At 38.3% G+C, this 26402-nt stretch overlaps 1 protein-coding gene across 3 annotated transcripts in view; it reads right to left on the bottom strand.

The window, feature by feature from the left end:
- ASH1L (ASH1 like histone lysine methyltransferase) overlaps positions 1 to 26402 on the bottom strand; it is a 238891-nt gene that overhangs the window by 137961 nt on the left and 74528 nt on the right. For all 3 annotated transcript variants that reach the window (XM_021667330.2, XM_012449852.2, XM_012449853.2), the window contains one exon: positions 10736 to 15302. In XM_021667330.2, coding sequence (XP_021523005.1) covers positions 10736 to 15302 — 4567 coding nt within the window. The remainder of the gene's footprint in view (positions 1 to 10735; positions 15303 to 26402) is intronic.

The following is a 26402-nucleotide window of genomic DNA, read 5'->3' on the forward strand; positions in this document are numbered from 1 at the left end:
ACATGCATAGAATGTATAAGCATCAAGTCAGACATAAACAAAAACAAACAAACAAAAAAGAATCAAGTCAGAGTATTTCCGGTATCCATCACCTTGCATATTTATGATTCCTATGTGTCAGGACCATTTCAAGTCCTCTCATCTAGTAATTTTTGAAATACACAATATAGTATTGTCACCTATAGTAACCCCACCCTGCTATTGAACATTTGAACTTATTCCTTCTAACTGTTGCATGGGTCTGTCTTATACACAGCACTAGAAAAATTGTTTGAAATTAGTATATTCTGATCAATGCTTATACCCTTCAGTTAAAGAGAAAACAAAACTCAGTATTCTTTGCTCCAATCTATATGCTTTTACAGTGAATATTCTTTTTCCAAAATAAACAATTTAATCCTCACTTATTCTTGGAGGACAAAATATTCATAATCACTGAATGCATCAAAGAATGTATATAACTTATATGCAATAAATCAATTACAATAATATCCCACTGTTGGCTTATTCTATGACTTGAAAGCTATAAATGCTAAATGCAAATACTCTATTCTACTGCTCTGCCAGTTTTAGAATTCAGGTGCTAAGTTCTGTCATGTGTAGCCAGCCATGAGTCATATATGCTGAAAAACAGGGATGGAATAACTGGCATTCCAGGTCAGAAACTCTTACTCCTAAGACCCATTTCATATCTATTTAACATACATACATAAATTAAATAGAATCACTATCAGGACTGATAACCAGGAAACCTGGCCTTATTTAAGTGTATAATTTTACTATAATTTCACTTACATCAAGCTTACTTTATAGCTGTCACCCTATAACAGTACAGAACAGTATATGTTAGAAAAATAAGCTAACTACCACATGTACCTAATTTATAAAAATGATCAGAACTATTATTCCTTTTAAGGCTTCATAAGATTTAGTTTTACAGTGAATATACTAGTTTACTTTAAAAATGCTCAAAGTGATAAGTCAGTTTGAGTCCCCATTTTTGAAACAAGAAAGGTTAAATATCTTGCTAGAGGCTGCACATGCTAGTGTCCCTAATCCAATTTCATTTATTTTTCCTGAAATTTATCTCAACATGATTTATCAAATATGCCTGTTTTACCCCCAACCAACACTTATGATGAATCCACTCAATACAAACAGTAAATAATCTTTATTGTTTCCTTCATCAGTTATCAGTTTGAGATACGTTTTACTTAACAATTTGTCTACTGCTTTATTTTAAAAAACGCTTTATTCTGGAATAATTTTAGGTTTACATAAAAGTTACAAAGATAGTACAGAGAATTCTCATATATCCTTTACCCAATATCCCCCATGTTAACATCTTACATAACTACGGTACATTTGTCACAACCAAGAAATCAACATTGGAATAATACTATTAACAAAATTCCAGACTTTGTTTAGATTTCACCAATTTTTTTCCACTCATGTCCTTTTTCCAGTGTCAATCTGGGATATCACATTGTATTTAGTTATGTCTCCTTAGTCTTCTCTGTTCTGTAAAGATTCTCAGACTTTCCTTGTTTTTTCAGGTAATAACATGATACTTTTTAGTACTGGTCAGGTATTTGTAGAATGCCCTTTATTACTTTTTATTTATTATTTTTTCTGGTTAGACTTAACACATTCTATCAGAGAGTAAATGATATCACCATGCCTTATCATTGGTGAAGTTAACCTCAAACTTGGTTAAGGTGCTGTCTGTCAGGCCTCTACACTGTAAAGTTACTGTTTTTCCCTCTTCATACTCTGTTCTTTAACAGTCAGTCAGTCCAGCCCATATTCAAGAAGAGGGAAATTAAGTTCTACCTCCTGAAAGGGGTAATCTACATAGGTTATTTGGAATTTTTCTGTAAGGAAACTGTGCTTCTTTCCTGCCAAGTATTTATTTAGTCAATCATTTATTTTTATCAACATGGATTCATAGATATTGACTTTATTTTTTAGATTATAATCCAGTACTCTCATATTTATTTTGTTGCTCAAACTGTCTCAGCTTTGACCACTGGGAGACATTTCAGGATAATCAGAATACCCTGAAGGTGATCAACAATATTGTAATATCTATTATACAGTAGGTAGTTTTTGGAACATTTTAACATGATATCAAATGTAAAACGAATCTATCTTCAATTTATATATGGAAAAAAAATCAACTGAAGACTGAGAAGATCAATTAAAAATCACATGTAGTTATGCATTTCTTAAACCTTTATACTTCAAAAAGCAACCTGACATCACAGATTGAGAAAATTTAATTACATCTTCAACAGAATGCTATAGAATAACAGAATGTCATTATAAGGAAAAAGCAAATAATAAACCAGTCAGAAGTGCTACAAAAGAAAACACTGAAGGAAAAAATAGCAAATTGTAAAGGTGTAAGAATTTTAATTGTTTGCATTTCCTAACTTCCATTCCTCAGCCTCCAGAAATCTAGCATTTGCCTCTATACAAATAATGGCTCTCAGACACAAGACAACCTAACTGCCAAAGCCAATTATATACTTTCAGTACTTACCTAACCAATCTCACATAACACTTGACAGTCTTGACTATAAACTCACTTAAAAAACCCACTATATTCACCATAAATACTGTCATTCCTTCTCATAGCCTTAATAATCATGTATCTATTTTAAAATTATCTTTAGGTTTGACCTCTATTTTGATAAACCCACTGTATTCACCATAAATACTATTCAACATAAATACTGCCATTCCTTCTCATAGCCTTAATAATCACTCTATAATTATCTTCAGGTTTGACCTCTCCTTTGCACTACAGATCCATCTGTCCTACAAAACAGGCTTGCAATCCAAATCTATTATCTATTTCCAACCTTATCCTTTTGCATACCCCATTTCACTTAATCGTATCATCGCTACCTTGGATCAGAACCTCCTAATATTTTGTGGGAGCAGTTTCCAAACTGATCTACCTGATCTCCTTTTTCTAATCCATCTATCACACTGCTGTCAATGTAATCTCAACAAATTATTTCCCATCTTAAAACCCTTAACTTCTCATTTCTTATAAACTCCACACTCTTGGGAGTCTAATATAAACAAGGGCTTTATGATCTGCCTATCTTTCCAGTCCCATCTCTTGGGTCCCATATCAAACCATTAATCTTAACTAAGCACAGCAACACATCTCCAAGCCCTTGCAAAGCTGATTTCTATGTAAGAAACAGTTGTCATATCTTATTCTTTGCATGCTAAATTCAAAACTCCTTCCTCCTTCCCAAGCCCTTTCAAGTGAGTCCCTCACTTCTCTACTCCCCAAAATGCCTTGTGAATATGTCAATATTAAGAACTGTCACTATTTGTATACATGCCTAAACTATAAATTGACTTTAAGGTAGAAATTTTTTCTTTTTTTTTTTTTTCTGAGACAGAATCTCACTCTGTCACCCAGGCTGGAGTGCAGTGGCTCGATCTTGGCTCACTACAACCTCTGCCTCCAGGGTTCAAGTGACTCTTGTGCCTCAGCCTCCTGAGTAGGTAGAACTACAGACATGTGCCACCATGCCTGGCTAATTTTTGTATTTTTACTAGAGGAGGGGTTTCATCATGTTGGGATAGGTTGATCTCAAACTCCTGACTTCAAATGACCCACCCACCTCGGCCTCCTAAAGTGCTGGAATTACAGCATGTTCCTTCACCTGCCTCACAATAGGCACAAAATAATTGTTTACTAAAAGAACAGCTACCATCATAAGAGAACACTTAAAAACAAAAATCAAATACATAAGATACTCCTAAACAAAACCAGTTCTGACTTTCAAAGGGATCACAACAAAAGATATATGAGCCTGAACTAATATTTTTATCTAGTATTTTGCTTAACTAAAAATTTTTCCTCAATTGGTTTTCATTAAGACAGCTAAACCTATCTTCACATCTACCTGAAAAAAGTATTATTAGTTTCTGTTAGAAAATCAAGTCACATGTCCATCTACTTATCAAGAGTAATTGTGAAGAAGATGGAGAGATTCCAAGATAGAAATCAATTAACAAAAGAATTTAGACTTACAATATAATAAACAATATAGCTGGTCTTTGTCCCTGGTTCCTGGCACAGAGCTTCAAAAACCTTTGTAATGGGGTGGGCTTAGTGGCTCATGCCTGTAATCCCAGCACTTTGGGAGGCCAAGGCAGGCGATCATGAGGTCAGGAGTTCAAGACCAGCCTGATCAACATGATGAAACCTCGTCTCAAAAATTAGCTAGACATGTTGGCAGGCGCCTGTAATCCCAGCTACTTAGGAGGCTGAGGAAGGATAATTGTTTGAACTTCGGAGGCAGAGGTTGCAGTGAGCCAAGATCACGCCACTGTACTCCAGCCTGAGTGACAGAACAAGACTGCATCTCAAAAAAAAAAAAAAAAAAAAAAAAAAAACCTGTAATTACCTGAGTGATAAGAATGTCTTTGTTATGGCAGCAAGATGACTTCTGAGGTAACTTCAAAACGAGGGCTGGTGACCAGAAAGACCAAACCACATAACTAAAGGTCTGAAACTTTGGGTCACCCCAACCTCCTGTGAGTGGAGGAGCACTAAAGATTAAGTTCAAAAACATGGTCAATGACTTCATCAGTCATGACCACATAACAGAGCCCCAATAAAATCTCTGGACACTGAGGTTAAGTGGAGCTTCTGGGTTGGTGAACACAGTAATGTGCTGGGAGGGTAATGTGCCCAGATTCTACAAGGGGGAGGGTATGGAAGTCTGTGGATTCTTCTTGCACCAAACACTGCTCTATCTATGTATCTCTTCAATTAGTTGTTCTTGATCTCTATCCTTTGTAACAAAACTGTACCCATACTATAGTGCTTTCACTATAAAGTTCTGTGAGTTCTTTTAACAAGTTACCAAAATTGAGGAGGTTTTGGATATGGCAAATTTTTAGCAGGCCAGGCAGAAGTATGGATGTCTTGGGAACACCAAAATTTGTGACTGGCATCTGAAGTGGAGGGTAGTCTCATGATGGACTTTGCTCTTAATGTGAGGTCTTCACTAGCTTCAGGTAGTCTGTATTCAGAATTGAACTAAATTGTACAACATCCAATTGGTGATAGAGAACTAGTGTCAGAACAGTGACTTCAGAGAGGTCTTAGTGGTTTCTGTAGTTATTTTATAAAGAAAAAAAAAAGGCCAGGTGTGGTGGCTCACACCTGTAATCCCAGTGCTTTGGGAGGCTGAGGCAGATGGTTCTCTTAAGGTCAGGAGTTTGAGACTAGTCTGGTCAATATAGCGAAACCCCGTCTCCACTAAAAATACTAAAATTAGTCGGGTGCGGTGGTGCACTTCTGCAATCCCAGCTACTTGGGAGGCTGAGGCAGGAGAATTGCTTGAACCCGGAAGGCAGGTTTTGCAGTGAGCCAAGATCACATCACTAAACTAGCCTGGGCAACAGAGCGAGACTCCATAGAAAAAAAGAAAGAAGAAAGAAAAAGTAGGAAAGAATAAAGGGAGGGAAGGAGGGAAGTTCTTATTTAACACAGATACTTTTGCATATATTAGACTTCCCTACTATCTTTCTCATTCCCCAAGGACCATGAAACCAGGTTCACATCCATCATTTTCACCCCAACTCCTGTAATTGTTCTCTTGGGTAATTTCAATGTCCATGTAGATGATACATTCAACGGCCGGGCGCAGTGGCTCACACCTGTAATCCCAGCACCTTGGGAGACTGAGACGGGAGGATCATGAGGTTAGGAGTTCGAGAACAGCCTCACCGACATGGTGAAACCCTGTCTCTACGAAAAAACAGAAAAAAAATTGGCCAGGTGTGGTGGTGCACGCCTGTAATCCCAGCTACTCGGGAGGCTGAGGCAGGAGAATCATTTGAACCCAGGAGGCAGAGGTTCCAGTGAGCCAAGATTGCACCACTGCACTCTAGCCTGAGCAACAGAGTGAGACTCCATCTCAAAAAAATAAATAAATAAAAATTTTAAAAAGATGATACATTCAACAACCTGATCTGTCATCTCATATCACCTTCACCTCAATTTCCTCATCCTTTATAAGCTCCTTCTCATAACTCTTAAATTAGAGATCTCGAATTCAAATGTTCCCTGTTTGAATAGCTGAAGAGGACCAGATACAACACACAACAGAAAATCATGAGGACTGTGTCAAACCAAAGAATACAAGCAGCAATGAAAAGGGGCATGCCAATACTGAGCCCCAGCCATTACTATTATCCAGGAAATGTGGACTAATTGTTGCTAGATGTTCTAATATTTCTAAGAGCAGAATTCCACATTTTATGTGAAATTTCTAGATATTTTAGTTTGAGCAATTTTTAAAAAGTGTAGAGATCATCACAAAGAATCAATGTGGGCCAAAAGCTGATAGTTTTTAACCATTACTTTACTGCAGTTCCTCAGAGCTACCCAAGGCTGTTTGTTTTTCACTCCATATTCTCTGCCAAGGAAAATTTACAAAGGTATATAGTATGTTTTGTATCGTATGTGTTTCTGTAGAGTTAAATAGCTCTTGTATCATTGATGAATACAAGAATGATACCAGAATATGGAAGTTGTATTGGTTAACACATGACTTTTAAAGCACACAAATATTTTGCAGGACAAACTAGCAGCTGAAGAAGCGTAAACTAACACAAACTAAATGAAGACAGACATAAGCAATGTAGTTCTGTTGAAAATGTACTTCCGGGCCGGGCGCGGTGGCTCACGCCTGTAATCCCAGCACTTTGGGAGGCCGAGGCGGGTGGATCACGAGGTCAAGAGATCGAGACCATCCTGGTCAACATGGTGAAACCCCATCTCTACTAAAAATACAAAAAATTACCTGGGCACAGTGACGCGTGCCTGTAATCCCAGCTACTCAGGAGGCTGAGGCAGGAGAATTGCCTGAACCCAGCCTGGGTAACGAGCGAAACTCCGTCTCAAAAAAAAAAAAAAGAAAATGTACTTTCACCCACATTCTTCCTCTTGGCTCAGAAAAGACTGGTAACAGACTTTTCTGCAAGTGTTTTTATTGTGTGGCTTCTCTCAATGTTTGTACAAAAGAAACAAACAAGCGCAATAAAGTAGAACCATCTATCTCTGGCATTGCTACATTTATCTACCAATGACATCCTTCTGTGCCTATAGCTGAGCAGCTTCAACCCTTCTTTATATCCCCTTCTATCAAGCTATCTTCATCTTTTCCTGGAACACTGATGCCTTTATTTATTGTAGTATTTCTATTTTTTTTTTTTTTTTTTTTGAGACAGAGTATCACTCTGCCAGCCCAGGCTGGAGTAAAGTGGCAGGATCACGGCTCACTGCAGCCTTGAACTCCTAGGCTCAAGCATGGGGCAACATGACAAAACCCTGTCTCTACAAAATACAAAGAAATTAGCCGAGCATTGATGGCTTGCACCTATAGTCCCAGCTACTCAGGAGGCTGAAGCTGGAAAACAGCTTGAGCCCAGGAAGCAGAGGTTGTAGTGAGCCAAGATCGTGCCACTGTACTCCAGCCTGGGTGACAGAGTGAGAACCTATCTCAAAAAGAAAATACAACAGCACAGAAAAAAAATAAAATGAAACTTGTGTTCTCCTCCAAATCTACTCCTCCTATAATCTTCTATCTCTCAGTGCAATGTTATCTTCAATCTCCTATATGTTCATACATAAGCCTGCCACTAACCTAATCTAAGCACCACTATGTTATCTAAATTACTGCAATTGCCTACTAACCAGTTTCCTTCAAATTATTTTTATCCTCTCCATCCAGTGTTCATGCAGGAGTTAAAATGATCATTTAAAAATGCAAACCTAAAATCAATACTCCTTTGTCTATTGCTCTTAATATAAAATCCAAAATTCTTAACACAATGTTTGGTTTCTTCTTTTGCCACATTTCTCACTACTCTCTCTTTTGTATTTCCTCTCCCACCACAATGAGGCTTTTTCAGTTTATCTAATATCTAAACTCCTTCCCAACTGAGAATCTTAAAACATGTTCTTTACTGTGGATTTTTTTTTTTTTTGAGAGTCTCACTCTGTTGCAGTGGCTTTATCTGAGCTCGATGCAACCTTCGCCTCCCAGGTTCAAGTGATTCTCCTGCCTCAGACTCTCAAGCAGCTGGGACTATAGACATGCAGTACCACACCCGGCTGATTTTTGTATTTTTAATGGAGATGGGGTTTCACTGTGTTGGCCAGGTTGGCCTCGAACTCCTGACCTAAAGTGATCAGGCCACCTCGGCCTCCCAAAGTGCTAAGATTACAGGCTTGAGCCACCATGCCTGGCCTTCACTATGGCTTTTCATCCTTTGACTCTCAACTTTTTATCCTCAGCCATAACTAGTAACTATTTAATTAGATCCCCCTCTGCCAGGCGTTAAATCTCTGTCATAACCCTCTATTATATTTTTATAGCATTTTTCTGAGTCATACCATTATTTATTTGCTTATCACTCTACAATTTGTCTTCCTTCACTAAGCTGAAAATCATGAGGTCAGGTATCAGGTGTTTCCTATATTACATGCCAGTGACTAGAATAGTCCTGGATGTTTTAGGAATTCAATAAATGAACGAGTAAATGAATGAACAAGGAATGAGTGAGTCTGTTTACCCAGTTAAATGTTGCACATCTACCAGGTTTCAGTTTAGGGTCACTTTCTCAGGAAAGACTTCTCTGAGTTAGTCTTCCCATTTCATGCTATACTCTCTCTCTTTTACAGTCCTTATCACAATTTTAACAACATGTAATGAGATTTATTATCTACCTCGTCTACTATTATTTCCATGACTCAATGAACCTGTGTGCCTTATTGTCTATTATGTAAGTGTCCAAAAAGTAGAATGCCTGGTAAATACCTGATATTCAACAACTATTACTGATTAAATAAGCTATTTGTTGACAACCTAAGCATAAGACTTTCTCTCTCTTTTCATTGTTAAAAGCCGGCTAGGCAACTCATGCCTGTAATCCCAGCACTTTGGGAGGCCAAGAAGGGCGGATCACAAGGTCAGGAGTTCAAGACGGTCCTGGCTAACATGGTGAAACACTGTCTCTACTAAAAATATAAAAAGTTAGCTGGGTTTAGGTGCCACACGCCTATAGTCCCAGCTACTCAGGAGGCTGAGGCAGGATAATCGCTTGAACCAAGGAGGGGGAGGTTGCAGTGAGCCGAGATCACGCCATTGCACTCCAGCCTGGGTGACAGAGTGAGACTCAGTCTCAAAGATCAATCAATAAATAAATATTGTTAAAAGCTAAGAAACACTCAAATTCTCCACTAAGTTTTTATTTTTCAAAAGTTCATGAATAATAAAAATCAGGAGCAAAAACTCTTTGTATTTGAGAGATTTATCTTTTCCCTAATGCACAAATTTTTAATCTTTTAGGGGAATAAAAATAGTAACTAACATTAGCAAGCTTATTATATGACTACTTTTCATAATACCCCTACTAATTGAATTATATAGGAGGGGATACTGAGGTATACAGAATTTACTTGGAAAATCTGATAAAATTTTTCTAGATTATCTCTAAAAAAAATACACAAACATACATACCCATAATTTTATTTACAACATCAGAGGGTTTATGGACTTCCTAGAGTTATTTTACAAACTCTTAAGTTTAGGATCTCTCACAAGAACTTCTAATATTTTATTCGAATGGCAAATGCTTACTCTTTGTTTTCTAGCTTCTCAATTCTTAAAAGATATACAATTAAGATAGAAAAAGATGTACAAGTTTTTCTAGATGTACAAATCCATCATCTAGATTTCTTTTTTATATCTAATTGGAGCAGTTTTTATGAAGACATCAAAAGGTACTCTACAAAATGAAGTCTGTCTCAATGAATATTCAGTTAAATTTTACAATGCTGAAAATGTCCAATGTTTGAATTTTTATTATAAGACATAAAGTACTAGTAACATATTCTTCCTGTAATAAAGAAACATTTATAACCACTGGATTAATATACATTAGAAATCCTTCCAGCATTACCTTTTACCTCTTCCAGACCAAAAAGAAAAATCCTGCATACTACTAACAGATCTATGAGTCATTTCTCCTTATAAAAACTGTGTAATTTAGCTGGGCACAGTGGCTCATGCCTGTAATCCTAGCACTTTGGGAGGCCGAGGTGGGTGGATCACCTGAGGTCAGGAGTTCAAGACCAGCCTGGCCATCAGGGTGAAACTCTATCTTTAAAAAGAAAAAAGAAAAAAAGAAAAAAACTGCATAATTAGCTGGGTGTGGTGGCGCGCACCTGTAGTCCCTTCTACTTGGGAGGCTGAGGCAGGAGAATCGCTTGAACCCGGGAGGTGAAGGTTGCAGTGAGCTGAGATCGTGCCATTGCACTCCAGCCTGGCAACAAAGCGAGACTCTGTCTCAATTAAAAAAAAAAAATTGCGTAATAGCTTGCCTACATTTTTAAAAAAAAGTTCAGGTATAACCTTAAGACCGAAAAAAAAAAAAAGAAACAATTTTTCTGGTTTCCAAAAGTTATATGTATTTCTTTTTGACAATACCTCTTCTCAAAACAAAAAAATAATGTAGACATTTCTTATCTTCTCAAATCTAAGGAAAATGATTACTGAGATTTCAAAATACATTTATGAAAAACAAAAAAGGTATATCTATTAAAAGTTCATCTACATTTATCAGGCACCAATGGAAAATAACCTATTTCTCTAACAAAAAACAGGCAACAAAATAACCCTCTTACCTGCCAAAGTCTGTACTGCCCTTTCGTTAGAAGGCAGTGGCTCCTTTCTATGAGGCCGATTTAGTGAAGTGTCCTGTGCAGAAAAGAGTCCAGGGCTGTCAGTTAATTTCTTGCGGCCACTGGAGTTAGGATTTGAAACTCTGCAGCTGCCTATTGCACTTGTGAAAAGGTTTGTATGTTCATCACTGCTGGCTGGCTCAGAGTTGGGAGTGAATCCTCCAAGGGATAAACTTGGAGAACCTTCTGAACAGTCAATCTGTAAAGGTGTCTGCAATCCCAAGGCCAATGGACTAGATTCTGAAGGCTCTCGGTGGACCCACTGTTCCTCTCTGTTTATTAAGCTTTTTGAAGGAGAGAGATGAGGGCAGGACATGTGACAACGGTGCTTTTCCTTATGTTTATATCGCTCTCCAACAGCATCCTTTCCAAATCGATAGCGCTTCAAAGACTCCAGGACAGATCGAGAAGAGCCAGTGTCCATGGAAACCTGGGGTTGTTCAGAAGAACGGTGTTCTCTGTGTTTGTGACGGTGCCTGTGTTTGTGCTCAACCATCCAGCCATAGGCCATCTCAGGAGGAACGCTGGGGTAGGTACTCATGGAAAGAAGGGGAGTCCTGCTGGTTGTAAGAAAGGCCTCCTGTCGAAGTAGCTTATGCTTTTTCTTATGGTATTTGGTGGGATTGAGAAGTAAATGACCAGCGTGCATATAGGAAGGAGGTGGAAGTGGAGTGGTGAAAGAAGGAGATGGAGGAGGTGGATAAAGAGTGGGAGGATACCTTCCGTAGTAACCTAGTCCTATGGGAGCAGCTGTAAGGGGTGAAGGAGAATAAGGCATACCATAAGATGGATAGAATCCAGTACTAGAAAGAGGAAAACTAAGGCTGTGCATAAAAGGCATTTCAGCCATTGCCTCCCTCATCTTAGGGGGTCTCCCTCTTTTCTTTTTTAAGTCAGGTTTTCGAATGTAGTGCAAAGGGTCTAAGGGGAAAGAAGGATGTGTATAAAAACTATTGAAGTTGATTCGAAAGATAGTTGGCAGAAGATCTCGGGGGATAAAATGATGACTTCGATGGGTGATCCGAATTTCACTTAGGCGACTTATTAATTCCTCCAGCTCTGCAATAAAGTCTGGATCCTGTCTGTTTCGAAGCTGAGGATATTTCTTTTTCCGTTTTCGTTTCTGCCTTTTCATCTTGTCATAGCTGAGGTAATCATGATTCCTGCGCTTACATTTGTGTTTATGTTTTTCTTTAAGACTGCTTAGCACTGTAGAGGTTTCAGGGGGAATCAGAGAAACATGCTCAAAAGAATGCCTCCTCTTTTTTTGCCCACAAAATTTCTCTGCCCTATCTGATGTGCTGTTATTATCTGTTCCAATTCCACTATCACTGGGAATGGTCTCATCACTATGAGACTCACTAATTGGGGAAGGAGTAGCTTCTTTTAGAGATGTGAGTTCACTCAAGTGCGAAGGAGAATTTGGCAACAAAGTAGGAGGAGATAACCGCCTCCTTCCCTTTGAGGCCTTCTTCATTGCAAGAGTCTGAATCATACTGCCCTGTCTGGAGTGTAAATGCAAATATGGCACTGAACTGGGTTCAACGAAACCTGCATCACTACTTACAGGGCTCTGACCTCCACTAGTCCCAGAAGACTGAGAGCAAATAGGTGACGGAAGAATCTCAGAACTACTAGCAGATGAAGGCAGTAATGGGGGAAGAATCTGTCCTAATGCTGACCCAGTTGCCTGCTGAGCTGTTTGCTCAAGAACAGCAAGGCTAGTAGGACTACCAGAAAGAATACCATTTAAGACAGTTTTTGGTTTGCGACCTCTTCTCTTTCCTATATAAATGGTTCCTTTCTTGCTGACATTTATCTGTTGGCCCAATTTAGAGCCAAATGTGGCAGCAAGACTTGATACCGTATTATGAAGTTTGGATTGCACTTTCCCTTTATTACTTGATTCTACAGAACTTGAAAGAATCTGATTCAACAGTTTCTTTCTCTTTAAAGTCTTCATTTTATTTATTTTGCGGATAATTGTTTTCATTAATTGTCCATTGTTTCTCTTGGTAATTTTTTTATCTGGCTCCATCTCAAGGTCACTCATACTACAGACACTTGGCCTATGACTGTCATCTAGGTCATCTGGATCCTGAAGTTGATCCTCGCTCTCAAAGAAATCACTGCTACTTCTATGGTTGTCACTTTCAGATTCTAGCTTGCTTGGACTTTCAGTGGCAACAAATGGAGCCACTGACAGTACAGGTGGCTTCATCTTGACTGGTGACCTCATTTGTCTCTTAGGCCTGCCTCTCTTTTTTGGAAAAGGAGACACAGACAGACTTTGCTTGAAGGAAGGGATTTCAATTTCCGGCTGTAAAATTGGGGGTTCTTGTTCTTCCTTAGACTGTAAAGAAGAAAAAACTTTAGACGCAGGGATTTTTAAAGTCCTTTTAGGCGGCCCTTCTAGTTGAGGCATCTCCTTAGATTTAGGCCTTCCTCTTTTAGGCTTATAAATATCAGACAAAAGGTCACTAGAGACACACATACTGGAAGATAGTTTGTGAGTAGCAAAAGACTTATGAGATGGTTTTTCACTATCAGCTAAGAGAGCAAGAGATGGCGCTGTGGATTTGCTCAACTTTGGCAATCGGCGTTTAAGGAAGTCATGATCTACAAATGAAGGGGGTCCAATGTTTTTCATGAACTTGGCTGGCTCAGAATTACTATTTGATAGTGAGCTACATGAAACATTTTTAAAAAGCTCTGATCTTTCTAATTCTAGCCCTTTCGGAGACCGGCATGTGCTTCTTGCCACCACTTTAGTCCACCGAGGTTTTCTTCCTTTTCTTTTTTTTAATGGTTTGGACTGCAAACTAGTACTTAGGCCTTCAGCAACTTGGCAGTGTTTGTCTGATGTAGATACTGCACCCAGTTTTAAAAAAGGCTTATTACTAAATAAACTAGTGAAGTTAACAACTGAAGGAGTAATAGTATGAATACTGGATTCAGAAGTCAAACTTGGCTTTTTTCCAAGGGAAGAGCTTATTCTTGGAATATCTATATGGGTAGTTTTTGAATCATTTACCTCTTTATCAATCCCTTTACATTCAATACTTATGCTATGACCCACTGGCCTATGACCGACATTCAAGTGGGTACTTTCAGAAGTAAACTGGTTCTTTCCAACAGATTCAGAAATGTCTTCAATAAGTTCTGTAGTAGAACTTAAAAGTAATGGATTAGGAGTCAACTGTGAAGCAGTTTCAGGGGGACTTCTGGTTAAAGGATTAACAGATACAGTAGGTGATGGGGAAGGGAGATTACTTTCTCCTACTGCACTGAAAGGGGATTTAGCTGTAGATACATCAGAAGCACCTCCCATTTGAAAGTCTGGGGAAGTGCAATATACAGGAGGTTGCTTTTCATGCTTTGAAGTTTCATAAGATCCCCTTTCACTGGATGAGAAACTGTCTTGCTGAATGCATGTTCCTTCATTAAACATTTCTTTCTCCAAATTAATGATTTCTTTTCGAACTGAGAACTTTTCCAATATGCTTTCTTTATTCTGCCGTATAACATTCTTTTCAAAAGTTTTGCTGGTGGCACTGTCTTTCAGGGATTCAGAAAGTTCCTGACTTTCCTGATTATTGATGTTTGTACTACAAGAAGCCTTAAGTGGTTCCTGAGTGGGGAGCAGTGCTTCGGCTTTAAGGTTTATGGCATCTTTACTGACCAGGCCTGCCAAAGGACAACTCACTAGTTTCTTTCCAATGTCCTTATTAACCAATCCCATTGCTGAACTTGCTACAATCTTCTTTGCACAGTCTTTGGCCACTAGGCCAACAGTAGAACCCAATTTCTTACCCAAATCTTTATTAACCAGTCCAACCACAGTGCCAAGTCCTAACTTCTTGCCAGACTCTTTATTCACTAAACCTGGAACAATACCAATTCCTAGCTTCTTCCCTGGATCTCTGCTCAGCAGTCCTACTGTAGTGATAGTTCCTGGCTTTTTGCCTAAGTCTTTATTAATGAATACCGCTGTAGTGCCAGTTCCCAGTTTTTTCACAGAGTCCTTATTGACCAATCCTACTGCTGCATTAAACATTGGCTTTTTCCCAGGATCTTTAGTTACCAATCCAACTGCTGTGCTGATAGTTGGCTTTTTTATTAAGTCCTTATGTATTATTCCAGCTACAGAGCCAACACCTGCTTTCCTGATCAAATCCTTGCTAACCAGTCCTGCTGTAGTGCCAGTTCCTAACTTCTTCAGTTTTGTCTTGGAAGACTTGGAGGGAGGACAGGTAGCAATGAGCTGTGCCAACTTTTCTGTTACACTAGTTCCTCCATTAAGTAATGCTCTGTCCTTTAAATCAAGGTCTCGGCTACCAACAAGAGTAGATGGTGTTGCGTTAATATAATCTGCCATTTCTGAGTGTACTGGAGATAGCTTCTTAGACAAAAGATTGTTTTCTCCCTGTGAATGAAGATGGATGACTTCTTCAGACTGGCATTCAATGGCTGCAACATCATCTGCTTTCTTGTATAACTTTGAAGGGTCCTAAAATTTGAACAAGAAAAAAGTTAAAAGGAGTAAATCTTATACCACTTCAGCTTAACTTAACAATCCAACAAACTAATGGATCACATATGAGATATACAATAGGCAACAGAGGTTTTTTAATGTTATACTAATGTCACAGTATGTTAGCTCATCTGCTTCTATGTGAGAGATTATCATGGTATATTATCTTTGTTGACTTTCAATATGATAAAACTATGTATTAGTGGGTCTGTAGAAATAGCCCTGATATTTTTGACATTTTTAAAATGGCAAATCAATAGTCTACTTTCATCTTACTTTTGACTGAGTAAATATAAATGAAGCATATGAAAGTACCATTTTTGAAAAGAAAAATATTTTTAGCTACAGTATTCCATGGTCATCTTCTAAAGTAATAGTTCACTGCCTACCTCCTTCATTGACTTAAATGATTCTAAATCTACATAAGACAATCCCTAATCTACTTCTACTCTTTTATAACTCATTCTCAATTCTGGTCTCTTTTTATTTTTTTGGGGGGGAGACGGAGTCTTGTTCTGTCACCAGGCTGGAGTGCAGTGGCACCATCTTGGCTCACTGCAATCTCCAACTCCTGGGTTCAAGCGATTCTCCTGCCTCAGCCTCCCGAGTAGCTGGGACGACAGGCGCATGCCACCACGCCCAGCTAATTTTTGTATTTTTAGTAGAGACAGGGTTTCCCCATGTTGACGGGGATGTCTTGATCTCTTGACCTCATGATCCGCCCACCTCAGCCTCCCAAAGAGCTGGGATTACAGGCGTAAGCCACCACGCCTAGCCTTCAATTATGGTCCTGAATGAACAATAGAGTTCTCTCTTAATGTGGAATAGGAAAGACAGTTTAAAAATTCATATTCTCTTCAGAATGTGTTTTTATATAAAATTTTAGAGTGGGAAGTAACATGTAACTAATTTACTGGAAACTGCTAATTCATGAATCCTCACTATATACTCTAGAAATGAATTCACTACTTCACACAATAGTCTGTTTTACTTTTGGATAACCATGAAAGAGTTCTTCCTAACTATAAAATATTCATGAAAGAACTGAACAAATATAAGTTATACTGTGTTTTGGAATAGGAAAACATAAAGATGACAATTTTCCTAAGCAAATTTATAAATTTAATGCAATCCCAGTAAAAACACCAACAATTTCTTTAGCATTTAGAAAAATTGATTATAAAGTTCAATGGTGAAAATATACATGCAAGAATAGCCAGAAAAACCTAAAATGTAGAAAAGCCGGGGAATAACCATACCAAATATTATTTTTAAAGCCCAAGTCACTGAAACAGTATAGAACTGACAAATGAAAAGACAAATGAACCAATGAAACAGGATAGAAAACATAAAACCAAATTCAAGCACGTATGAAAATGTACTGCATGTAAAATGCTACAATCTAGTTATATACTTAAAAAATTCCATTTGCATTTAACTACATCCTTTGACCCAGAAATCCTACTTTGAGGGTCTATCCCAAGATACACTCTTAAAAAATAATGTCTGCACAAGGGTCTAAAATACACCACTATTTTAATTTAAAAAAAAAAAAAAAACCCTTAAAAAATCCAAAAAATTATCTATAGAGGACTAGCTGAATAAATTAAGGTACATCTCTGTACAGTGGAATACTAAGAAACTGTCAACGAAAACAAAAGTAGGAGGAGTAGGAACAGATATCAGTATAGTGCTATGGAGTGATTTCCAGGATATATTATTAAATGAAAAAAAACAACAACAAGATTTAGAACAATGGCTATAATATGCTATGCCTTGCCTTAGACATGTTATTTACCTTCTGTATAGGAAAATGGGGATGGGCTGGGTGTGGTGGCTCACACCTGTAATCTCAGCACTTTGGGAGGCCGAGGCGGGAGGATCACCTGAGGTGAGGAGTTTAAGACCAGCCTGGCCAACAGGGTGAAACCCTGTCTTTTAAAAAACAAAAAAGAAAATGAGGATGGAAAATATAAACATATATGCCTATCTGATATTTTAAAATGGAATGAACCAAAGATCAGTGAAAATAGTGACCTATGGGAATATAAACAGGGCTAGAAGCTAGACCTCTATGCATCTAAATGTATAGTTTTTAGTTTGGAAGTGTTTGAAACAAAGTTAGGTATTATAAAGGAAAGCATCCCAAATCTCTAAATATTAAAACAATAGGCTGGGTATGGTGGCTCATGCCTGTAATCACAGCACTTTGGGAGGCTGAGGCGGGCAGATCACCTGAGGTCAGGAGTTCCAGACCAGTCTGGTGTACATGGTGAAACCCCGCCTTTACTAAAAATACAAAAATTAGCCGGGTGTGGTGGCATGTGCCTGTGGTCCCAGCTACTCAGGAGGCTGAGGTGGAAGAAATTGCTTGAACCCAGAAGGCAGAGGTTGCAGTGAGCCGAGATTGCACCACTGCACTCCAGCATATCAACAAAGCAAGACTCCGTCTCAAAAAAAAAAAAAAACATGAAGTCTATCTACCTCTCTATCCAATGAAATGCCTACAAACATAAAAAAACCATTAGCAATGAACACCTCTACCACTCAAGACCATGGTCTCCAAATACCATTTCCCATTAAAATGAACCAGGGCTCCTGCAGAAATGACTGTTTCTAAATATTAGACAAGAAATTTAAAAGATGATTCTAGTGACAGGTATATACCTCTAGATTCTTCACTTTGAATTAGTCAGTGTTTCTGTATTAAATTTTCCATAATAAAATGTGTTTACTGAAAAAAAAAAATTTCTTCCTAAGATTAAAGTGAAACATATTTTTCTGCAACTTTCACTTACTGGTCCAAGTCTCACTTTCTAAAAATGACTTACTGGTCCAAGTCTCACTTTCTAAAAATCACAGAGTAAGTCTAATTCCTCTTCTTCCCAATGGCTTTCAGACATTTGAACTCAATCAAAATATTCAACTTCCTGACTCAACAGTTTCAATTATTTCTGGTCATTTTCTGATGGAAGTGTTTAAGTTTGTAAATATCTCTCTTTACATGTGGCACCTAAAAATGAACACAATACATCCAATACTTGATTGATTCAGAATAAAGGGAACTATCTCTTCCTTTGGACTGGACCTTACAATTTTGTGCAAGGGGAAACTGGCTTTGACAGTCTCATATAATACCAACATATGTTCACTTGAAATTAAAGAAACCCCACACACTTTCTTCACATTATATTAAAGAATCCCAGGGAGGTGGAGAAGGTTAATGGGTACAAAAATATATATAAAGAATGAATAAATAAGACCTACTATTGTTTGACACAGCACAATGGTGTGACTATAGTCAATAATCATTTACTTGTACATTTTAAAATAACTTTTATAGAAGAGTATAACTAGATTGTTTGCAACACAAAGAATAAATGCTTGAGGGGATGAATACTTCATTCTCTATGATGTGATTATTACACACCGAATGCCTGTATCAAAACATCTCATGTATCCCATAAATACACTATGTGTCCACAAAAATTAAAAATTAAACAAAAAACAATTCCCATTCTTTACTTTTATAGTTACTTTTAAAAACAAATATTAAGAGGTTTTAAATATTTTTAAATATATTTATGCCTGAAAATGATGACATTTCTAATTTTAAAATTTATCCTTAAAAATGTAAACTGTGATTACACACAATACTATTTATTAAAAATATCGTGTATGACATGCAGTTTAAAAAAAAAAAGTGAGCAATCCTGAATTAATGGAGCCAAAGAACACTGACTTCATTTCTATAAAGGCCACAAAGAGGCAAAATTTATTATGATTTTTTTTTTTTTGAGATGGAGTTTCGCTTTTGTTGCCCAGGCTGGAGTGCAATGGCGGGATCTCAACTCACTGCAACCTCCGCCTCACAGGTTCAAGCAATTCTCCTGCCTCACCCTCCCGAGTAGCTGGGATTACAGACACACACCACCATACCTGGCTAGTTTTGAATTTTTAGTAGAGACAGGGTTTCTCCAGGTTAGGCAGGCTGGTCTCAAACTCCCAACCTCAGGTGATTCGCCTGCATTGGCCTCCCAAAGTGCTGGGATTACAGGCATGAGCTACCACGCCCAGCCTATTATGATATTAAAAGTCAAAAAATTGTTACTCTTGGTATGTGCAGTAATGAGAAAGAAGCTCAAGGGGTTCTTACAGGGTGCTAGCAATGTCATACTAAAATTTTTTTTTTCTTAAAGACAAGGTCTCACTCTGTGGCCCAGGGTGGAGTGCAGGAACATGATTATAACCTTGAATTTCTAAGCTTAAGTGATCTCCCACCTCACCCTTCCAAGTAACTGCAGGCACAAGTCACCATGCCTGGCTAATTACTATAATTAATATGTATATTATTATTTATATATAATTAATTGTGTGTGTGTGTGTGTGTATATATATATTTTTATTTTTGTAGAGATGAGGTCTTACTTTATTGCCCAGGCTAATTTTGAACTCCTGTGCTCAAGTGATTTTTCCCTCGGCTTCCCAAAGTGCTGAGATTACAGGAGTGAGCCACCGTACCTAGCAAACACATTTATTTATTTTCCTTTTTTTTTTTTTTTGAGAGAGAGTTTCGCTCTTGTTACCCAGGCTAGAGTGTAATGACACCATCTTGTGTCACTGCAACCTCTGCCTCTCAGGTTTCAGCGATTCTCCTGTCTCAGCCTCCCAAGTAGCTAGGATTACAGGCATGCACCACCATGCCTGGCTAATTCTGTATTTTTAGCAGAAACAGGGTTTTCTCCATATTGGTCAGGTTGGTCGCGATCTCCTGACAGGTGATCCACCCACCTCAGCCTCCCAAAGTGCTGGGATTACAGGCATGAGCCACAGAGCCCAGCCTGTAAACATATTTCTTAAACTGAATGTTGGTTGCCTGAGATGGTGCAGTTTATGAAAATTCACTGAGAGCTGTTAAATTTATGACATGTTATTTTTCTATATCTATGTTATACTTCAATAGGAAGTTATTTTTTAAATTCTGTCTAAAAGTAAAGTAGAAACATATTCAGCTCCCTTAATTGGATAACGGATGTGTTCAACCCTGGTTTTTCACTTTTGCCAGAAATAAATATCTGAGAGACATTAAATGCAGTTTAAAACAGAGTTCATATCCCACAGTAAATGGTCTACAACTAAAACCAACTGTAAGGCCGGTGCCTCCTTGGGAGCCGAATGGACATGCCCTTCTCTCTCCGTGCCTAAAAACTACATCATCATACTGAGCACATTGCTCAGCATTTGCCCTCTACATGCAGGCTCCCCTTTCCCATTTCCGCATTCCAATCTCAGCCTGCACCTGCCATAAATTTTGAAAAGGGCCTGCCAAGAGCCTGCCCTATGGTAGCTTCCCCGTACATCCTCGGCCAGCCCCTCGTCCGTGCTCACTCCCTTCATACCCAATGGAAATGCCCCCGCTTTGTTCACCTCGCCCGTCCCCAGTCTTTTAATACCCAATAGAACTACCTTGTCTTTGTTTCCCCCGTAGTCAATCAGCTACCTCTATTCCCTATAAAACCCCACGCCGCAAGAAGAGAAGCGCGGCTTCTCTGGCCCCTTCTCGGACCATAGAACCTCGCCCGGGAGCCGAATAAATTGGCTTTTAATTTCCTCACTCCGGTCTCTGTTTCCTCATTAAACTCGGAGAGAAATCTAACACCAACAAACAAAATACAAAACAAAACAAAGAGCGGGCCTGGCATGGTGGTTCATGCCTGTAATCCCAGAACTTTGGGAGGCCGAGGTGGGCGGATCACAAGGTCAGGAGTTTGAGACCAGGCTGGCCAACATAGTGAAACCCCATCTCTATTAAAATTACAAAAAATTAACAGGGCATGGTGTCGGGCACCATCAGCTACTCGGGAGGCTGAGGCAGGAGAATCACTTGAACCTGGGAGGCAGAGGTTGCAGTGAGCTGAGATCACGCCACTGCACTCCAGCCTGGGCAACAGTGTGAGATTCTGGCTCAAAACAAAACAAAAAACAAAAAAGCACAATGTTGGTTTCAAAGATCTTTTCTTCCAAATCCTGATACTATATAAAATAAATGAATGAGACAACATTAAGATTTTGAAAACTATATTTGGTACTGATATTATCCTCTTACATTTGTAAGAATGCTTTAAAATGACTAATAAGAGGTATCACTTTAAGAGAGTATATTATCAATTAGGCACTGAAAAAGATGCTGTATTAAAATATAACATTAAGCATCTAAGTTTTTCCAACACGAAAATAGCTTTATTCCAAATATACTCTCATTTTAAAAAAAAGAACCAAAGTATAATTACTATCTTTCATGAATAAAGACTTTACACTTCAGATATTTCACTATATACATAAAAATGTGTATATTCTTTTACACAAATGGAGCCAATAATGCTTGCTGTTTTGTAGGCCATTTGCTTTAAATGATATGACACCTTTATGCATACATAAATGGAGAATTAGACGGTAAATTCAATGGTTTCACAATAGTCCATAATTCATAAAATCAACTACCTACTGACTGGTACATAAATAGTTTCTGGCTTTTTGTTACTATAAATAATATGGTAAACATTCAATTGCACTTGTTCAATTACTTCCTTTAGATACATTTTTAAAGGTGAAATTACAAAGCCAAAGGGTGTATGCGTTGGTCACATACCAGACAACCACATGTGAGGAAGACTTTTTATTCCCATTGTCAGTATTTAAGATGTCACAGCCTTACATAAAGAATTCCTGGGCTGGGCACAGTGGCTCATATCTGTAATCCCAGCACTTTGGGAGGCCAAGGTGGGTGGATCATTTGAAGTCAGGAGTTCGAGACCAGTCTGGCCAACATGGTGAAACTCCATATCTACTAAAAATACAAAAGAATTAGCTGGGCATGGTGGCACATGCCTGTAATCCTAGCTTCTAGGGGAGGCTGAAGCAGGAGAATCACTTGAACCCAGGAGACGGAGGTTGCAGTGAGCAGAGACTGCACCACGGCACTCCAGTCTGGGCAACACAGCCAGACTCCATCTCACAAACACACACACCACACACAGCCAGACTCAGTCACACACACAAACACACACACACACTCTTTTTGGCCAGGCATGGTGGCACACACCTGTAATCCCAACACTTTGGGAAGCTGAGGCAAGAGGATTACTTGAACCCAAAAGTTTGAGACTACCCTGGACCATAGGGAGATCCCCCTCTCTACAAAAAGTAAATCTAAAAAAATTAGCTGGGCACAGTGGCACATGCCTGTAGCTTCAGCTACATGGGAGGCTGAGGTGGAGAATGGCTTGAGCCTGGGAGGTCAAGGCTGCAGTGAGCTATGATCACACTACTGCACTCTAACCTGGGAGATAGGGTGAGACTCTAACTCAAAAAATAAACGTAGACTTTTTATTGAATTTGTTTACATTTATTTATTATTCTGAATGTCCTGTCACATGATTTTGCTGACCATCTGTATTTCTTCAGCAGTGAAAAGCTGTTCAAGATCCTGGTCAAGATCATTTCTAAATTAGAAATGATCCCTTATAAATTAGATCATTTCTAATTTAGAAGGGCCCTTAATATTTTACAAAAAATGCTCCTTTGTTTCGCACATTTTTCCCAATTTACCAGCTGTCCTTCACCTACTATTCTTGAAGTTAAAATCTTAAACAAAAGTTTTTAAAATTTTTTATATAAAAGAGAAAAGGTCTTGCTATACTACCCAGGCTAGTCTCAAAACTCCTGGCCTCAAGCAATCTCCTGCCTCAGCCCCTCAAAAGTGCTAGGATTACAGGTGTGAGCCACCTCACCTGGCCAAAATCTCTTATGTATTCAAATACTTATGAAAAACTGTACTAATTACCTCACATATTCCTTATACACCATATAATCCAATTACTATCATTATCCTATAAAATTCTCATTAATAAAGAATGGTTTAGATATTGGCTAACTTGCACAAGGTCACTTAACCAGTACATGATTAAGAAATAATTTAAACATGGTCTGATTTTACAACTAAAGTTCTTAAACACTGTATTAAGTGAAATAGTCTCTTTAGCTTTACAGGTTTGTTTCGGGTATCTCTCTCTCTCTTTCCTTTTTGAGACTGATTTAGCTCCATCGCCCAGGCTGGAGTACAGCGCCTCAATCTTGGCTCATTGTAACCTCCACCTCCCAGGTTCAAGCAATTCTCGTGCCTGTAACTGGAATTACAGGCACCTTCCACCATGCCTGGCTAACTTTTGTATTTTTAGTAGAGACAGGGTTTCACCATTTTGGCCAGGCTGATCTCAAACCCCTGACCTCAAGTGATCCACTCACCTCAGCTTCTCAAAATGCTGGGACTACAGGAGTGAGTCACTGAGTCCAGCTCTCTCTCTTTCACTCATGAAAAAATATATTCCAGCCTAAGGTAGAATATAGTTTTGTTTTCTTATACTTGGAAAAATCATGTCCTCCTAAAGATGACAATCTTGACTACACTTTCAATTAATTATTTTTTGGTTTATTTTCATTTTTACTTTACTAGCTATGTTAAATTCTAAACATATAATCTGGGACTAGGGACGTAGCCTTTATTCCAAAAGGTTTGCTCATTGTTCTAAGAACATTACTCATTTCATGCCCATTGATTATTTATAATCAATGTAATGTGATAATGTACTTATTACATATTCTTATTTGTATTTGGATCTTTAAGTTATTTAGGTTTTGTTTCATTCATATTTATGCTTATTTTTGTGCCACTAATATATGATACTATAACTTCATAATTACGTTTGAATACTTGAAAAAAAACTAGCTTTTTTTCTTCTTGTATTCCTATAGAAATTCTTTATTTTATGTACAATATTACTGAGATTTAACTCACATGCCATAAAATTCACCTTGTTTTTGTTTGAGACAGGGTCTGGTTCTGTTGCCCAGGCTAGAGTGCAGTGGCACAATCTTGGCCTACCACAACTTTTGCCCCCCAGGCTCTAGCCATTCTCCCACCTCAGCCTCCCAAGTAGCTGGGACCACAGGCATGCACCACCATACCCAGCTAATTTTTGTATTTTTTCCAGATATTAGACTCTCACTTTGTTGCCCAGGCTGGTCCCGAACTCCTGAGCTCAAGCAATCTGACTACCTCAGCCTCCCAAAGTGCTGGGATTACAGGCATGTGCCACTGCACCCAACCAAATTCCCTTTTTAAAGTAAACAATTCAGTGGGGTTTATTCAGTGTATTTACAGAATTGTGCAAATATCACTACTTTAATAACATTTTCATTGGGCTGTTTTTCCATATGTATACTTCCTGATAAACTTGAGATATAATAGAAGTTTTTAAAAAACTCCACACGGCTTTAACTTTGTATCTTAATGCAGAAAAGATATCTCAACATTCATTTCAGCTCTACAATAACAAAGTAAATGTATTTAGTCAAGCTTTTTCATGTTTCTGGATAAATTTATAATTTTATCTATATAAATCCTAACCATATGTTGTTAAGTTTATTTCTAAGTATTTCATAGATTCTGCTTTTTCTTTTATTAATAATTTTTTTTTGCTGTTATAGAATACTTTCTAACTACAACTGGTAGTATTCAAGAACATTTTATTTTATTTTATAATATTAAATTTTTACTTCATCAAGAATTCATTTTTTCAGGCCATGCATGGTGGCTCACACCTGTAATCCCAGCACATTGAAAGGCCAAGACAGGAGTATCATCTGAGGTCAGGAGTTCAAGACCAGCCTGGCCAACACGGTGAAACCCCGTCTCTACTAAAAAAAAAAAAAAAATAGTTGGGCGTGGAGTGCATGCCTATAATCCCAGCTACTTGGCAGGCTGAGGCAGGAGAACAGCTTGAACCGGGGAGGCGGAGGTTACACTAAGCAGAGATTACGCCACTGCACTCCAGCCTGGGGTACAGAGCTAGACTCTATCTCAAAAGAAGAAGAAGAAAAAAAAAAAAGAACTCATTTTATCAGCAAGTAGTTACTAAGTACCTACTGTTGAGCACTGAGGATAACAGCAGTTAAAAAAAAAATTCCCAAAACCCCTTCCTCCAGGGAGATGTCATTCTAATGCATGAGCAAAATAGAGGAAATAAGTAAAATATTTGGTGTATCACATGATAAAATGCACTATGGAGAAAATCAGAGCATAGAAGAACTGAAAAGGCCAGAGTGGGAAAGAATTTACAACGTTAAAACAGGTTGTCTGGAAAGTTCTGATTGAAAACTCATTTGTGCAGAAACCAAAAGGAGGGGAAAGACAAAGATGGATCCATGCAGGTATGTGGGAAAAAAACAATAACCAAGAAAGCAAAGGCCCTGAGACAGGAGCTTATCTGTTTAAAGAACAGCAAAGAATCCAGGTTTGCAGTACTACCGTAAGCAAGAGAAGAGTAATGTGGCAGGTGATAGGAAAACAGAAATTTTCAGTCCAAGAAAGGGGAAGCCATTGGAAGATTTTATGACGAAGAGGTGTATGACCTGACCATTCACTCAACAATATTTACTGGTGCCTATTCACTGTGTGGATACTCAAGGAACAAGAGAAACAATCCCCATTCTCAAAGAACTTATACTGCAGAGAGAACAATAAAGAAAAACACAAAAAATTTAAAGATTATTTGTTAGAAGGTGGCACGTGTTATGGGATAAACAGCAAGTGAATACTAGGAGAAGGCTTACAGTATTAATTAGGCAATTAGGTTATGCTTCAATGATCAGCTAACATTTTGGTAACGACATGAAGTGAAAAAATTATTAACAGGAGCATAAAGAATGCCAGAGTGGCAGGATTTGACCAACTGACTCAGGAAAATAAGTGCTCAGAGAGGGCTACATCAAGGAGACTGTTGTAAACTGTTTTAAAGGCTTGAGATTTTACTCTGAATGAAATGGGGAAGCACAGGGGATGGGGGGGTCAGGGGGGGATCTGAGCAGAAGAGTGATATGATCTCAAATCTCCAAATGGTCCCCCTAGCTACACTCTTGGCAAAGCTGCACCGGTAGAAGCTCAGAGCCTTGTTAGCAAGCTACATACTTATTTTGACAAGGTTTAGACTTATAGTGACTTAGATGAGGGTAGAAACA

Source organism: Aotus nancymaae, unplaced genomic scaffold (assembly GCF_030222135.1).
Source record: "Aotus nancymaae isolate 86718 unplaced genomic scaffold, 86718_ANA_hifiasm-v0.15.2.pri h1tg000108l, whole genome shotgun sequence".
Taxonomy (NCBI): domain Eukaryota; kingdom Metazoa; phylum Chordata; class Mammalia; order Primates; family Aotidae; genus Aotus; species Aotus nancymaae.